We start from the raw sequence: 15,993 nt of genomic DNA, 5'->3' as shown, positions 1-15,993 counted from the left end.
TAATCCATGAGGAGAAATATATAATGTATATTACACATTTCAAACAATATTCATGTATTACTGCCAGACCAGACATGATTTCCCATCCCCACGTCACTTACAGAGCCGTCCTGGAGTTCTTGACCACAGGCAGAAGCCTGCAGTGCTGTTCATCTGATCTGATGTATTTCTTCAGGTCAAACACATCCAGCTCCTCATCTGACATCAGCATCACAAAGGCCAGAGCTGAGTATTGTGCAGGTGAGAGGTCATCTGCTGAAATGTTTCCTGAATTCAGGTATCTTTGTACTTCCTCTACTAGAGAATTGTCACCCAGCTCAGACAAACAGTGGAACAGGTTGATGGTCCTTTCTGGAGATAAATTCTCCTTTATTTTCTCCTTGATGTATTGGGTTGCTCTGATGGGCTGGCCCCCCATCCTGAGTTGTTCCCTGCCTCGTGCCCATTGCATCCGGGATAGGCTCTGGACTCCCGGCAACCCTGACGGATAAGCGGTTTGGAAAATGGATGGATGGATGTATTGGTCTGTTTCCTTAATGGTATGTGAGCTGGTTTCTGTCAGCCCCAGTAGCCTTTGTAACAGAGTCTTACTGGATTCTGTTGAGAGGCCCAGGAGGAAGCGGAGGTAGAGGTCCAAGTGTCCATTCTTGCTCTCTAATGCCTGATCCACTGCAGTCTTCAGGAGGTCAGCTGATGAGTTTGACAGAAACATATATAAAGCAGCGAAATACTCCTGGATGCTCAGATGCACAAAGCAGTACACCTTCTCCTGGTACAACCCATACTCCTCTTTAAAGACTTCTGTGCACACTCCAGAGTAAACTGAAGTTTCAGTGACATCAATGCCATTCCTTGTCAGATCTTGCTCATAAAATATGAGATGGCCTTTCTCAAGATTGTCAAAAGCAAGTTTACCAAGTTTTAAAAGGAAATCCTTGCTGTATTCCATAATCTTAGTTTCATGGTTTTTCATATACTTGTCATTTTTTAAACTTGTCTGAAAGATCAGGAAGTGTGTGTACATTTCAGTCAGAGTCCTTGGAATTTTTCCCCTGTCAGTCTCACTAAAAAGCCTCTTAAGCACAGTGGCTGAAATCCAGCAGAACACAGGTATGTGGCACATGATGAAGAGGCTCCTTGATGATTTCACATGTGTGGTAATCCTGCTGGCCAAGCTCTGATCACTAAATCTCTTCCTGAAATACTCCTCCTTCTGGGCATCACTGAACCCTCGTATCTCTGTCACCTGGTGGACACACTCAGGAGGTATCTGATTGGCTGCTGCTGGCCGGGAGGTTATCCAGAGGAGAGCGGATGGGAGCAGATTCCCCTTAATGAGGTTAGTCAACAGCACATCCAGTGACGTTTTCTTTGTTGCATCAAACCAGCTCTCATTGTTCTGAAAATCCAGAGGAAGGCGACACTCATCGAGACCATCAAAGATGAACAAGACTTTGTACCTAAACAGCTCAGTGGATTGAAATGATTTCAGTTCTGGGACAAAGTGGTGAAGCAGTTCAATCAGACTGTATTCACCCTTAATCAAATTCAGGTCCCGGAAAGGAAGAGCAAATACGAAGTGAACATCCTGGTTTGCTTTTCCTTCTGCCCAGACGAGAATAAATTTCTGCACAGAGACTGTTTTCCCGATACCTGCCACCCCTTTAGTGAGTACAGTTCTAATAGGTGTCACACGCCCACATAAGGGTTTAAATATATCATTGCACTTGACTGTAGTATCTTCTGTTCGCCTTTTCTTGGATGCTGTTTCAATCTGTCTCACTTCATGTTCATCATTGACTGCTCGAGTCCCACCTTCAGTTATGTAGAGTTCTGTGTAAATCTCACTGAGAAGTGTTGGTTGTCCTTCCTTAGCTTTCCCTTCAAATACACACTCAAATTGCTTCTTAAGTTTACATTTGATTTCCTGCTGATGTTGCAGCATGAGCTGTCCTGAAAAGGAATGAGAGGAAAATGCATTAATTCTGACCGAGATCCTGACCAGTATGAGAGGAAGAATATTTTCCAAAAACACACTTTTTCACACATACATATCCAGATATTTCCCTGTGACTGTGAATGTGAAACAAAGTTTTATCATGCGTATTTTACTGGAACACCACATACAGGACCGTGAATAAGCCTTAGGCAGCCAAAGGAAATGTTTAAAGCCATTTATCTGGGTAGTAAGTGTATATCTGCTCAGAACCAAAAAAAACACAAAACCCCTTTTCATTTCCCAAACCTCTCCTCAGGGGCACCACAGCCAGTCCATGTGTTGGTTAAATTTCACCACCGGCTCACTTAATTAATTAATTTAATTAAATAATTAAATAAATTTTAAAAAAACTTAAAAATGAGATATTGATCACCCACATGAGGTGTGTTAGTGGTCAAGTAAAAAAATATGTGGATATACTGCACGATTTCTGCAAATATTAGGGTGATCTTGGGAGAGGTTCTGAAATGGCAAACACACTTTGACATACATATTATAGTAGTTCTACACCAACATGAAGACCATTTAAACATCCTTTTCTCTGCCTGCCTAAGACTTTTTCACAATATTGTACACGTACATAATGTTATAAAGCTCTTACTCTTCTCCAGCATGTCAGCAAGATCATTTTGCTTCATGGTCCTCAGGATGTACAGTGTGATCTTCAGAGCTCCCTCTCTACCACAGGTCTTCTGCATCTGACCATCACAGTCGAGGTCATTGTCCTCCTCCAGCTGAGGCTCAGAGGATTCTGGGTAATTCTGATCTAGGTGCCTCATGATCTTCTTCAGCTCGTCCTTCAGGAACCTCACAGCATTTTCCTCTAGTGACTAAAATCCACAGTCACAGTTAACTACTGCTCGTTTCACCAAACCTTTTCATAGTTTCATTTGAGAATTGTAGGTTTGAATTAGTTTCCTCTTGTACAGCCGTATAAAATGTAAGCCAATTCACACGATACTTAAGAAAATATATATCAGCAATAAATACAAACCTTCAATATGAATGATAAACCCGGTTTGTCCTGTAGATCTGATCTGCATTCAGCCATTTGGTCTCTGTCAATGAGGCAGAAAAATAGTAAAACCTCAAATCATCTATACGAATATAACAGAAAGTCTGTAATGGTCCCCATTAAAAGTTCTCTTGCTGCCGACAAAGAAGAGAACCAGTGACATCCTGTTGTGATCGGCGATAGCAGGTAAGGAGCACGGACAGGACGACGGGCAGAGAAGCAGGCGATCAGGCATAAGCAGGGAAAACAGGGATTTATTTGGGTTATGGGGATTGGGAAACATCACACGCAGACTAACATCAATGACAGACAAAGGCATCAGGCAAGACGTGGACTTAAAAAGACAGAACTGGTTGAAAATAATCAGACACAGCTGGGCACGATCGGGAAAGCACACGTGGATAATCAGGGGGCGTGGCACACATGAGGATCGGACGAGCTGGGCGTGACACATCCTGCTCCATCATGGAGGGACACACAGCAGGCAGGACAGACAGTTTACTATTCAGCCCTTTTGACCAAGTGACATTTAGACAGTTTAACTTAATTTTGAAACAGATTTCAGCTTAATTAGCAGAGCTAACTAACAGCATTTGATTCACTATCCCTAGTTAAACTCTGTAAACAGCCTAAGAATTTATGATGGTCTTTGACAGGAAGCTCAACATCAGTATTTTCACAAACACATTTTGACACTGAGGTACACAGCAGCCTTGAGTATCAGAGCAATAACAATAGACCTTAAAAAGGTGCTAAATATGTCTCATTTCCACCAACAGGGAGTCGATGCTGAGACCAGTGCTGGGCTGGTTCTGGCTTGGTGCTTTATGAGAACCTGCCAGTGTGTCCAGGAGTTTCTGTTTTATTCTGTATTATTATTATTGTTATTATTATTATTTACCTTTAAATATGTAGGCTAAACCTCTGTGTGCTGGGAACAGGCAGAACACACATGTAAGCACATTTTTTGATGGCCTCTTAACGTGGGTATGCTGGGGGGGGCGAGACGCTTCAGGTGGTGAAAAGCAAAGTAATGAAAAAATAATCAAGTTCATTGAAGAAAGACAGTCTAATTAAGAAATCAGAACGAGTTACATATTTATAAACAACGTAAAATGTGACTGCAAAGCACTGCATAAATAACCTCGGTTATTGAGATCATCTTTTTCTTCTAAATGCTGGTAATCTATTGTAAGTAAATACTGCAGGACATTATGGTCAAATACATCTGTCGCCCCAACAGAACAGCTGGCACTAGTCTGGCCCCCGGTCTAGAACTGCCACTGTCATTATCTCTTCGCCAGTCAAGCAGCACAATATTTTATGTATTAGACCTGAAAATTTTTTAAATTTGTTATTAAATCTGGCCAGCAGATCGATCTTTTGTTTATCACATGTAATGCTGATAAACAAATAATAAGCTGACAGCATGTATCACTGCTGCTGTTGTGCACAACTCCGGCTCTGCTGATGTTAGACAAAACTATACCAGTTATGGGCTGAATGTTCTGGGAAGGCTGCAGGTTTGGACATGATAGTCTGCCCCACTTTCACTGATATTACGGGTCCAAATTCGGAACCAATTCTGGATCAGTAAAAAGTCCGGAACCGGCACCACGTTGGTGGAAAGGAGACAATAGTGTTTATCTTCTGTCCATAGTTCAATTATGGATTCAATGTAAAAATATTCCAATTAAAAACTCAGGTAACTGATTAAAACAGCATGTTTGAGTTTGCCCAGCATATTGACTAACTGTAGTAATCACATCTAAATGAGAAGGAAATACTGTACTATAAAAATCAACTGGCACAACTGAAATCAGTCTCCAATGATTAATGAGTGTAATATTAATTATACAGATATGTCAGGACCATGTGTAACTGTCACACGTAAACAACTATACTGAACATCTAACAACTAAAACAGAAACACCCCTCCCCCCCAGAAGAAGATGATTTATTGTCCAGTCTTTCTTAATGGAAATCCAGCAGTGTGCAGGTCAGCATGATTTTTTAAGCTTTATAGTGAGAATTTAAATTTTTAATCCAATTTTTAATTATTGAACTTCCGATCCTGGCTCACAGGAAGTCAATCTTAACAGTAATCCTCTTCCTTTTACCTCTGATGTACTTTATATACTGTATAGAATACAGACTAAGCTTGCATTCTCAAAGATGATAGGATTTGTAAAAGTTAAAATTATTTTTATCACAGCTTGAATGTGCCTCTGTGCCTTTTAAGTGAGAGTCTGGGTGTTTTAAACAGTGTTTGTTTAAATGCACTTTTACCTTTGATCTGAAGGTAAAGGTCCCTCTCTGAAGTTGAGTGGGGGGGGCATTGACCTGTCACTCTTCATGGAAACACAGCTGGGTACAGGGGAGTCTGCTCTCTCCATCAGGACACTGTGGGCAGCGAGAGGAAACAAACCCTCATGGTATAAATATGATTCATATACTGTGAGCAGCATCACATTAAATCTTCAGTTGATCAGTCTTCAGCTTAACCTGCCATGAAGCTCTTCATGCAAACAGGCTTCTTTACAGTTAGATTTCATGTGAAATAAACTATGTGACCTAAAAATAAGTTTCCTATATGAAAGGTTTGGTTATCACTGTTACAGCAAACAACACTTTTACACTGAACTAGATGCTGTTGGAATGACAACAATGTATTTCCTGCCTCATTTCTGCCATAGAATTGTCTGAAACTTTATGTGTACATGTGGCAGGTCTAGCAGAATAAGACCAAGCTGGAATGGGAGACATATTATATGTAAGCAAAACCTCTGTGTGCTGGGAACAGGCAGAACACAAATGTAAGCACATTTTTTTGATGGCCTCCTAACGTGGGTATGCTGGGGGGGGCGAGACGCTTCTGGTGGTGAAAAGCAAAGTTAAAAACAGACAAAATATTCAAGTTCATTGAAGCAAAACAGTCTAAGAAATCAGAATGAGTTACATATTTATTAACAACGTACAATGTGACTGCAAAGCACTGCATAAATAACCTCGGTTATTGAGATCGTCTTTTGCTTCTAAATGCTGGTAATCTAGTGTAAGTAAATACTGCAGGACATTATGGTCAAATGCATCTGTCGCCCCAACAGGACAGCTGGCACTAACCTGGCCCTCCGTGAAGAACTGGCACTAACCTGGCCCTCCGTGTAGAACTGGCACTAATCTGGCCCTCCGTGTAGAACTGGCATTAACCTGGCCCTCCGTGTAGAACTGGCACTAACCTGGCCCTCCGTGTAGAACTGGCACTAACCTGGCCCTCCGTGTAGAACTGGCACAAACCTGGCCCTCCGTGTAGAACTGGCACTAACCTGGCGCTCCGTGTAGAACTGGCACTAACCTGGCGCTCCGTGTAGAACTGGCACTAACCTGGCCCTCCGTGTAGAACTGGCACTAACCTGGCCCTCCGTGTAGAACTGGCACTAACCTGGCCCTCCGTGTAGAACTGGCACTAACCTGGCGCTCCGTGTAGAACTGGCACTAACCTGGCCCTCCGTGTAGAACTGGCACTAACCTGGCCCTCCGTGTAGAACTGGCATTAACCTGGCCCTCCGTGTAGAACTGGCACTAACCTGGCCCTCCGTGTAGAACTGGCACTGACCTGGCCCTCCGTGTAGAACTGGCACTAACCTGGCCCTCCGTGTAGAACTGGCACTAACCTGGCCCTCCGTGTAGAACTGGCACTAACCTGGTGCTCCGTGTAGAACTGGCACTAACCTGGCCCTCCGTGTAGAACTGGCACTAACCTGGCCCTCCGTGTAGAACTACCACTGTCATTATCTCTTCATCACGCAACTGATACAATATTTTATTTATTAGCCTTGCAACATTTATAATTAAGAGTCCAAAGCACATAGAGATTTATAAAATCAAACTGGTACAACTAAAATCAGCCTCCAAGGACAGTTTATGGGTGTAATATTAATTATACAGATATGTCAGGACCATGTGTAACTGTCACACGTAAACAACTATAATGAACATCTAACAACTAAAACAGAAACACCTCCCCCTCAGAAGAAGAGGATTTATTGTCCCGTCTTTAGTAATGGATACCCAGCACTGTGCAGGTCAGCCTGATTTTTTAAGCTTTATACTGAGAATTAAAATTTTCACTTCCAATTCCGGCTCACAGGAAATCAGTCCCAATCCGGAACCCGGCAGGGTTCACCCCGGACATCACCGTCGCTGCGCTCCTGCAGGTGCCCAAGACCCGCATCGCCCTCAGAGCTGCCGCCGCTAGCAGCTTACCACTTCTGGGAGGCAGGCCTGGCTAATTAGGGGGCCAGGGCAGTATGGGATACTATCCTGCAGGTGCCCAAAGCCTGCATCGCCCTCACAGAGCTGCCGCCGCTAGCAGCTTACCACTTCCGGGGGGCAGGCCTGGCTAATTAGGGGGCCAGGGCAGTATGGGGTACTATCCTGCAGGTGCCCAAAGCCTGCATCGCCTCACAGAGCTGCTGCCGCTAGCAGCTTACCACTTCCGGGGGGCAGGCCTGGTTAATTAGGGGGCCAGGGCAGTATGGGATACTATCCTGCAGGTGCCCAAGGCCCACATCACCCTCACAGAGCTGCTGCCGCTAGCAGCTTACCACTTCCGGGAGGCAGGCCTGGCTAATTAGGGGGCCAGGGCAGTATGGGATACTATCCTGCAGGTGCCCAAAGCCCACATTGTCCTTACAGAGCTGTCGCCGCTAGCAGCTTACCACTTCCGGGAGGCAGGCCTGGCTAATTAGGGGGCCAGGGCAGTATGGGATACTATCCTGCAGGTGCCCAAGGCCTGCATCGCCCTCACAGAGCTGCCGCCGCTAGCAGCTTACCACTTCCGGGAGGCAGGCCTGGCTAATTAGGGGGCCAGGGCAGTATGGGATACTATCCTGCAGGTGCCCAAAGCCTACATCGCCCTCACAGAGCTGCCGCCGCTAGCAGCTTACCACTTCCGGGAGGCAGGCCTGGCTAATTAGGGGGCCAGGGCAGTATGGGATACTATCCTGCAGGTGCCCAAAGCCCACATTGTCCTTACAGAGCTGTCGCCGCTAGCAGCTTACCACTTCCGGGAGGCAGGCCTGGCTAATTAGGGGGCCAGGGCAGTATGGGATACTATCCTGCAGGTGCCCAAGGCCCACATCACCCTCACAGAGCTGCTGCCGCTAGCAGCTTACCACTTCCGGGAGGCAGGCCTGGTTAATTAGGGGGCCAGGGCAGTATGGGATACTATCCTGCAGGGGCCCAAGGCCTGCATCGCCCTCACGGAGCTGCCGCCGCTAGCAGCTTACCACTTCCGGGAGGCAGGCCTGGCTAATTAGGGGGCCGGGGCAGTATGGGATACTATCCTGCAGGTGCCCAAAGCCTGCATCGCCCTCACAGAGCTGCCGCCGCTAGCAGCTTACCACTTCCGGGAGGTACGTCTGGCTAATTAGGGGGCCAGGGCAGTATGGGATACTATCCTGCAGGTGCCCAAGGCCTGCATCGCCCTCACGGAGCTGCCGCCGCTAGCAGCTTACCACTTCCGGGAGGTACGTCTGGCTAATTAGGGGGCCAGGGCAGTATGGGATACTATCCTGCAGGTGCCCAAAGCCTGCATCGCCCTCACAGAGCTGCCGCCGCTAGCAGCTTACCACTTCCGGGAGGTACGTCTGGCTAATTAGGGGGCCAGGGCAGTATGGGATACTATCCTGCAGGTGCCCAAGGCCTGCATCGCCCTCACGGAGCTGCCGCCGCTAGCAGCTAACCACTTCCGGGAGGCAGGCCTGGCTAATTAGGGGGCCAGGGCAGTATGGGATACTATCCTGCAGGTGCCCAAAGCCTGCATCGCCCTCAGAGCTGCCGCGTGTAGCAGCTTACCACTTCCGGGAGGCAGGCCTGGCTAATTAGGGGGCCGGGGCAGTATGGGATACTATCCTGCATGTCCCGATGGCTCTAAAAGGGGCAGCACCTACTCTTACGGTGCCAACTCTGGAGGCAATAGTTGATGTCCCAGCACAACAAGTTTTCCAGTGTTTAATTTTCACTGCATGGTGTTTATATCATTCTCACCAAATCAGTGTTATATTTAACATTTTACAGAGTGGAATGAGTGTTGTTGTATAGTGTTAAGTTTTATTAGCTCTTATAGTGTTCAATTGACACCATAGAGTGTCAATTTAACACTGGCAAATTTTCTGTGTGACTTGCCTGTTCAATCCGTTCCTGACCTGCCTGTCCTACCAGTTTCTAAAGTTCCTGACCTGCTAGGCCTGGCGGCTAACACACCACCCAGTGAGGCTCCAACCCCGGCAGCTTAAGCGCCGCCCCAACGGAGTTCCAGTCACAGCTGCTGCAACGGTACTCTCAGAGGCCCATGCTGCGCCATCCGACGGAGTTCCAGTCCTGGTGGCCGACGTTCTGCCCCCCGCGGTTCCTAGCCTGCCTGACCTGCCCACAGAGGCTCCAGTCCCAGCAGCTGATGCCCCGCCCACAGAGGCTCCGGCCTCGCTGGCTGACACGCCTCCCACCGAAGCTCCGGCCCCGGCAGCTGATACGCCTCCCACAGAGGCTCCGGCCCCGCCTACTGACACGCCTCCCACAGAGGCTCCGGCCCCGCCTGCTGACACGCCTCCCACAGAGGCTCCGGCCCCTCCGGCTGACACGCCGCCCACAGAGGCTCCAGCCCACCTGCTGACACGCCTCCCACAGAGGCTCCGGCCCCTCCGGCTGACACGCCTCCCACAGAGGCTCCGGCCCCTCCGGCTGACACGCCTCCCACAGAGGCTCCGGCCCCGCCTACTGACACGCCTCCCACAGAGGCTCCGGCCCCGCCTGCTGACACGCCTCCCACAGAGGCTCCGGCCCCTCCGGCTGACACGCCGCCCACAGAGGCTCCAGCCCACCTGCTGACACGCCTCCCACAGAGGCTCCGGCCCCTCCGGCTGACACGCCTCCCACAGAGGCTCCGGCCCCTCCGGCTGACACGCCTCCCACAGAGGCTCCGGCCCCGCCGGCTGACACGCCTCCCACAGAGGCTCCGGCCCGCCTGCTGACACGCCTCCCATAGAGGCTCCGGCCCCAGTAGCTGACGTCCTTGCTCCACTCGTGCCTGATCCACCCATTGTACCTCCTGCTCCAGTCTCCCCAGTTCCTGACCCAGCTCCGGCACCACCAGCTCCTAGGACTCCAGTCCCTGTCCCCAAAGAGGTCCCAGGCTGCCTGACCATCGCTCCTTCTTCCTTGATGGCTGGAGAGGAGGAGCTCGAATGGAACTGCTTGGGGATTTTCTTGATGGCCCCAATGGACCCCTCCAGGGGAACGACTCCTTCACCATCACCCCAGCGCGGTGGATCCCGGCCAGTTCTCCATCTTTCAGTGTCCCGAAAGGGAAGAGGACACGCCCACCCTGCCCCTGACTCGCCCTCACTCGTCTTGTCTGGGGCTCAGGCGGCGTCAACGGGTGCTCTGGTTCCTGTTTAGCGGTCGCCTGCGGGTCTCCCTCCAAAGACTTGTCGGCAGCCTTTGGTTCCGCCTTCGAACCTTGTTGGTCGCCGGTGGGTTCCCCTGCATCGACTCCTCGGTCGCCTGTGGTTCCCACCACTCCAGCTCGTTGGTGGATGGCGCCTTCGCCTCCTTGCCTGCCCCGTGGTCCCCTCTATCTCCCTCCTCGCCTCCCCTGGTGCCCCACTCTGACTTCCTCCTCACCTTTCCGCCTGTCCCTTCGCCTATCTCCTCTCCCCTTGCAGGGTCCCCTTCGGCTCCGGCCTTATGGTCGCCTGCGGCCCCTTCGGCTACAAACCCTCGCCCGCTGCTGTTCCCTTGGACTCCCCATTTTCCCCCATCCTCTGCCGTCCTGCCTCCTTGTTTTGTGCCTCCTGTGTCTGTTCCTCATCCTCTTGTGTCTCCGGTGTTCCCCCTTGGTCCCTGGGTTCCTCTGGTCAGTGTTTCCCTGGTGTGTCCTTTTATCGTGCGCTTGTGTCAGGTATTATCCTGACTTCTGCCGTTGTGTCTGTTCTTTGTGTCCGTCCTGTTTCCAGTGTCTCGTTGATAGTTTTGCTTTTGTTTTCCAGGTCCCGTATCCCTGGCCCCGTCTCGTCCGTCACTTGGGGGGGGTTCTGTCATGACCTGCTCGTTCGATCCTCTCATGTGCCACGCCCCCTCATTAACCTCGTGTGAATTCCTAATTGTTATCAGTTGTCTCCTGTTATTTCGACTTGTCCTGTGTATAAGTTCACGTCAGAGTCTGTATCCCCAGTTCCGTCATTGAAGTCTTCACCATGTTTTATTTTGTCTGCCTGTTTGTCCTGAATAAACCCCGTTTCCTGCACCTCTGCTGCCTAATCCTGACTCCTTGCTCACTCGCCCAGAACACAGATGTGACAATTACAGCCTCTGTTACTAGACTTGGCTGCTGTTGCTTTTTTCCAGTTTTTTTGTTTGTATATTTTAGGGCTATCAATAGATTACAATATTTAATCGTGATTAATTGCACAACTGTCCATAGATAATCACAAATTAATCACAAATTAATCACAAATTAAATCATGAATTTATTTAACATTTACCGTAAAGGGATTTTTTCAGGTGTTAATATTCTTATCAATATTATAGTTGGTAAGGCATGATTGCGTTATGCAAATGTATGCATGTATTATTGGAAATCAATTACCAACAATAAGCAACAACAAAATTGGCCAAAGGTCATCAGAGACACTTCATCACTTAAGAAAAACCCAACAACAGATCGGCACATTGACCTAGTAAATATTACATATTACTTAGTCATATAACTAAGTATAGATCAGAGATAGCAGCCTTTTTAAAGCGAAAAGCCATTTTATCCTAAATGTCTGACCAAAGATTAACCCTCAGCCAAGTTGGTTTGGCTCTGCAGTTGTCTGCCTTTCACTCTCCACTTCCCTACTTATAACTGTGCTGACTGAACAATGCAAAATGTCCTCAGCACTCCGAATGCGATTTACTACAAAAAGTATATTATTAGGAAGAATTAGGAATCCCAATAAACTTAATAAGCCTACATCCAATCTTGGACACTGAGGAAAACTCCGGAAACCACATCATTTGACCAGAGACATACTCTCGTAGAGAATGACTTTGAGGAAGATGAATTAGGCAGTTAAGACGTCACAGAAGCGCGCGACAGAGTGTCTCACTCATATATAGCTAAATAAATACCTAAATAAAAAATAACATTAACCCATAAATAAATTATTTATAATTATGAAAGTATTATCATAATATGATAAGACATGAAAATGCGAATGTGTCTATCATTCTGAGAAGAGCCGCAACCTGGTATGGTATTTAAGACCAGATGTACTTTGGTGGTAACTCATTTCACATCTACAGTGACTGCAAATAACTTTGGTCTTGTCGATGGACCCATCTGACATAGTTTTGAAGCTGAACCTGCCATTCAAAATACCTTTTTCTCTCTTCATTATTTTTCCCGAGCTGCCATCTGACACGCGTTAATGGCATCAAAAAAGTTAGTCACGTTATAATGAATTCGCGTTGACGCGCTATTTGTTCTCTACCACCTTACAATATGTGGTTGTTTTGGGTAGGAGGGATGATGTGATGGTTGCCTCTAAAATAAAAGAACTGGCTGATTTTGGAGGAAAGGGAGACTATGGCCTGACTGCAGACCCAGAGAGACATGCATGCTAGTCGGCTGTAACACTGTTACCTCTCAGTCCCCTTTGTTTTACGCTCCACAGAGGGGCTCATTTCCGAAGCAGGTTCCTCCATTTTGTTGCTGATCCAGAGCAGATGATTCTTGCCGAGGTCTCTGTGAACATGAAAGGTAAATAAACACATAAAAATACAATATACAATAATCAACACTTTTACATTGAACTAGACGCTGTTGGAATGACAATAGTGTATTTCCCGCCTCATTTCTGCTACAGAATTGTCTGAAACGTTATGTGTACATGTGGCAGGTCTAGTAGAATAAGACAAAGATGAAATGGGAGACATATTATGCATTATCTGCGACGGGCTGGCCCCCCATCCTGGGTTGTTCCCTGCTTCGTGCCCATTGCTTCCAGGATAGGCTCCGGACCCCCCCACGACCCAGTAGGATAAGCGGGTTGGAAAATGGATGGATGGTATGGATTGATTATGCATTATTATACAGATATTGGCTCAGTAGTATGTACAGGTAGTTAATTATCATGCACAAAATATAGGTTTGCTTGACCATAACCTCGTCCTTGGTTCTCGTCCTTTTTTTTGGAGGGGGTGGGTCGGGCGGGCGGGATTTTTTTTTAATTATTTTTTATTTTTTTACAAATTTTGATTGACTGTTTGGACTTTCAAATATGTAAGAAAAGACATATTTGAAAATACATACCGAAGAGAGCAGACCTACTTAGTACGCCTCCTCAGTTCTTCGTTTGTTGCATTTCAAATATATTAAATGTAAGAAAATACAAGAATGTAATTATACAGATATTGGCTCAGTAGTATGTACAGGTAGTTAATTAACATGCACAAAATATAGGTTTTATTGACTATAACCCCATCTTTCCACCATGGAGCTGAATGCAGCTTTGTGTGGCTACTTGCAGGGGAGTTTCTAGCTACTGAAAAAATCAGGGGCTAAGTCAAGTTTACTGGGGCTTGAGTGTTTTTGTTTTTGAAGGAATATCGACATTGAGGCTAAAATACTCTGTGTTCAGCTTAAAATACTATATGCCTGAGTGATCGGACCTAACAACGCCCACGGCACATTGTCAGATATGAAAGAGCATTTTCAGGTTTGAATATAACATATATTATGCTTTATTACAGAGATTTGAGCAAATAAATTTATTACTGCAAAACCCTAGTATTCACACACATGCAAACTCATTCCGACAGCATCTTACGGAGCCCTGTACCACAGACCCTGTGCCACAAACCCTGTGCCACAGACGGTCACAGACAGGGTTTGTTTTTCATGCACACGATGTACTACATCATACACTCAATTTAATTTATCATGCCCAGGAAATACTAAATCAAGCATGGTTTACTTTTCCTCACTGTTCGTGCCCCCTACAGGCTCCGTAGCATCTAGTTATCTGACCTGCTACTACGTAAATGACTGATTAAATACAGAGCCCAGCCTGGGATTTAAAACGGCGATCTTTCGGTCACAGGCACTGACCTGCTACTACGTAAATGACTGATTAAATACAGAGCCCAGCCTGGGATTTAAAACGGCGATCTTTCGGTCACAGGTACTGACCTGCTACTGCGTAAATGACTGATTAAATACAGAGCCCAGCCTGGGATTTAAAACGGCGATCTTTCGGTCACAGGTACTGACCTGCTACTACGAAATTGACTGATTAAATACAGAGCCCAGCCTGGGATTTAAAACGGCGATCTTTCGGTCACAGGTACTGACCTGCTACTGCGTAAATGACTGATTAAATACAGAGCCCAACCTGGGATTTAAAACGGCGATCTTTCGGTCACAGGTACTGACCTGCTACTGCGTAAATGACTGATTAAATACAGAGCCCAACCTGGGATTTAAAACGGCGATCTTTCGGTCACAGGTACTGACCTGCTACTCCGTAAATGACTGATTAAATACAGAGCCCAGCCTGGGATTTAAAACGGCGATCTTTCGGTCACAGGTACTGACCTGCTACTACGTAAATTACTGATTAAATACAGAGCCCAGCCTGGGATTTAAAACGGCGATCTTTCGGTCACAGGTACTGACCTGCTACTCCGTAAATGACTGATTAAATACAGAGCCCAGCCTGGGATTTAAAACGGCGATCTTTCGGTCACAGGTACTGACCTGCTACTACATAAATTACTGATTAAATACAGAGCCCAACCTGGGATTTAAAACGGCGATCTTTCGGTCACAGGTACTGACCTGCTACTCCGTAAATGACAGATTAAATACAGAGCCCAGCCTGGGATTTAAAACGGCGATCTTTCGGTCACAGGTACTGACCTGCTACTACGTAAATGGCTGATTAAATACAGAGCCCAGCCTGGGATTTAAAACGGCGATCTTTCGGTCACAGGTACTGACCTGCTACTACGTAAATGACTGATTAAATACAGAGCCCAGCCTGGGATTTAAAACGGCGATCTTTCGGTCACAGGTACTGACCTGCTACTACGTAAATGGCTGATTAAATACAGAGCCCAGCCTGGGATTTAAAACGGCGATCTTTCGGTCACAGGTACTGACCTGCTACTACGTAAATGACTGATTAAATACAGAGACCCACCTGGGATTTAAAACGGCGATCTTACGGTCACAGGTACTGACCTGCTACTACGTAAATGACTGATTAAATACAGAGCCCAACCTGGGATTTAAAACGGCGATCTTTCGGTCACAGGTACTGACCTGCTACTACGTAAATGACTGATTAAATACAGAGCCCAACCTGGGATTTAAAACGGCGATCTTTCGGTCACAGGTACTGACCTGCTACTACGTAAATGACTGATTAAATACAGAGCCCAACCTGGGATTTAAAACGGCGATCTTTCGGTCACAGGCACTGACCTGTTGAGTCACACACCTCACACAAACCAGCTACTCTAAAGGTCTCCAGCTCCAGTCCCAGAGAGCTACTATCCGATAGGTTTCTGTCTTACTTGGCTTCTGATGAGCCACAAGTTCTCAGGTACATTCCAGGAACAGGTATTTCAGGTATAACAGGTTTGGTGGAATTTACCTGAGAATAGTCACAGCAAGGCATTGCATGGTCACGTCATTAAATAATGCTTTTGTGGCACAGAATGTATTTTGTGCATGAAAATGAGCACTTCACACTTGGTGCCCCATACAAGAGAAGCAAGAATTTCATTGCATTACATTCCAATGTGAAAATAAGACTCGATTAGATGAATTCTGCCAATTATATGGTGTCTGTGTGTATCTGAAGTCCTTAGAGATGCATACAAATTTATAACAAATGATCTTATTCCAGGAAGGTAAATAGGCGTA

The 15,993-nt window shown here is 46.8% G+C and overlaps 1 protein-coding gene across 1 annotated transcript in view; it reads right to left on the bottom strand.

The window, feature by feature from the left end:
• LOC125722275 (NACHT, LRR and PYD domains-containing protein 3-like) overlaps positions 1–15,747 on the bottom strand; it is a 43,602-nt gene extending 27,855 nt beyond the window's left edge. Inside the window, exons 1-7 of the mRNA XM_048998475.1 lie at positions 15,550–15,747; positions 12,706–12,807; positions 5,304–5,417; positions 2,994–3,057; positions 2,601–2,829; positions 450–1,953; positions 102–419 (exon numbers count right to left, since the gene is read on the bottom strand). Of these exons, the coding sequence (XP_048854432.1) occupies positions 102–419; positions 450–1,953; positions 2,601–2,829; positions 2,994–3,057; positions 5,304–5,417; positions 12,706–12,767 (2,291 nt within the window). The 5' untranslated portion in view covers positions 12,768–12,807; positions 15,550–15,747. The remainder of the gene's footprint in view (positions 1–101; positions 420–449; positions 1,954–2,600; positions 2,830–2,993; positions 3,058–5,303; positions 5,418–12,705; positions 12,808–15,549) is intronic.
• Positions 15,748–15,993: the final 246 nt, after the last annotated feature.

Source organism: Brienomyrus brachyistius, unplaced genomic scaffold (assembly GCF_023856365.1).
Source record: "Brienomyrus brachyistius isolate T26 unplaced genomic scaffold, BBRACH_0.4 scaffold37, whole genome shotgun sequence".
Classification (NCBI taxonomy): Eukaryota; Metazoa; Chordata; class Actinopteri; order Osteoglossiformes; family Mormyridae; genus Brienomyrus; species Brienomyrus brachyistius.
The sequence above is the reverse complement of the archived record's forward strand: the minus strand, read 5'-3'. Positions and strand labels throughout refer to the sequence as shown.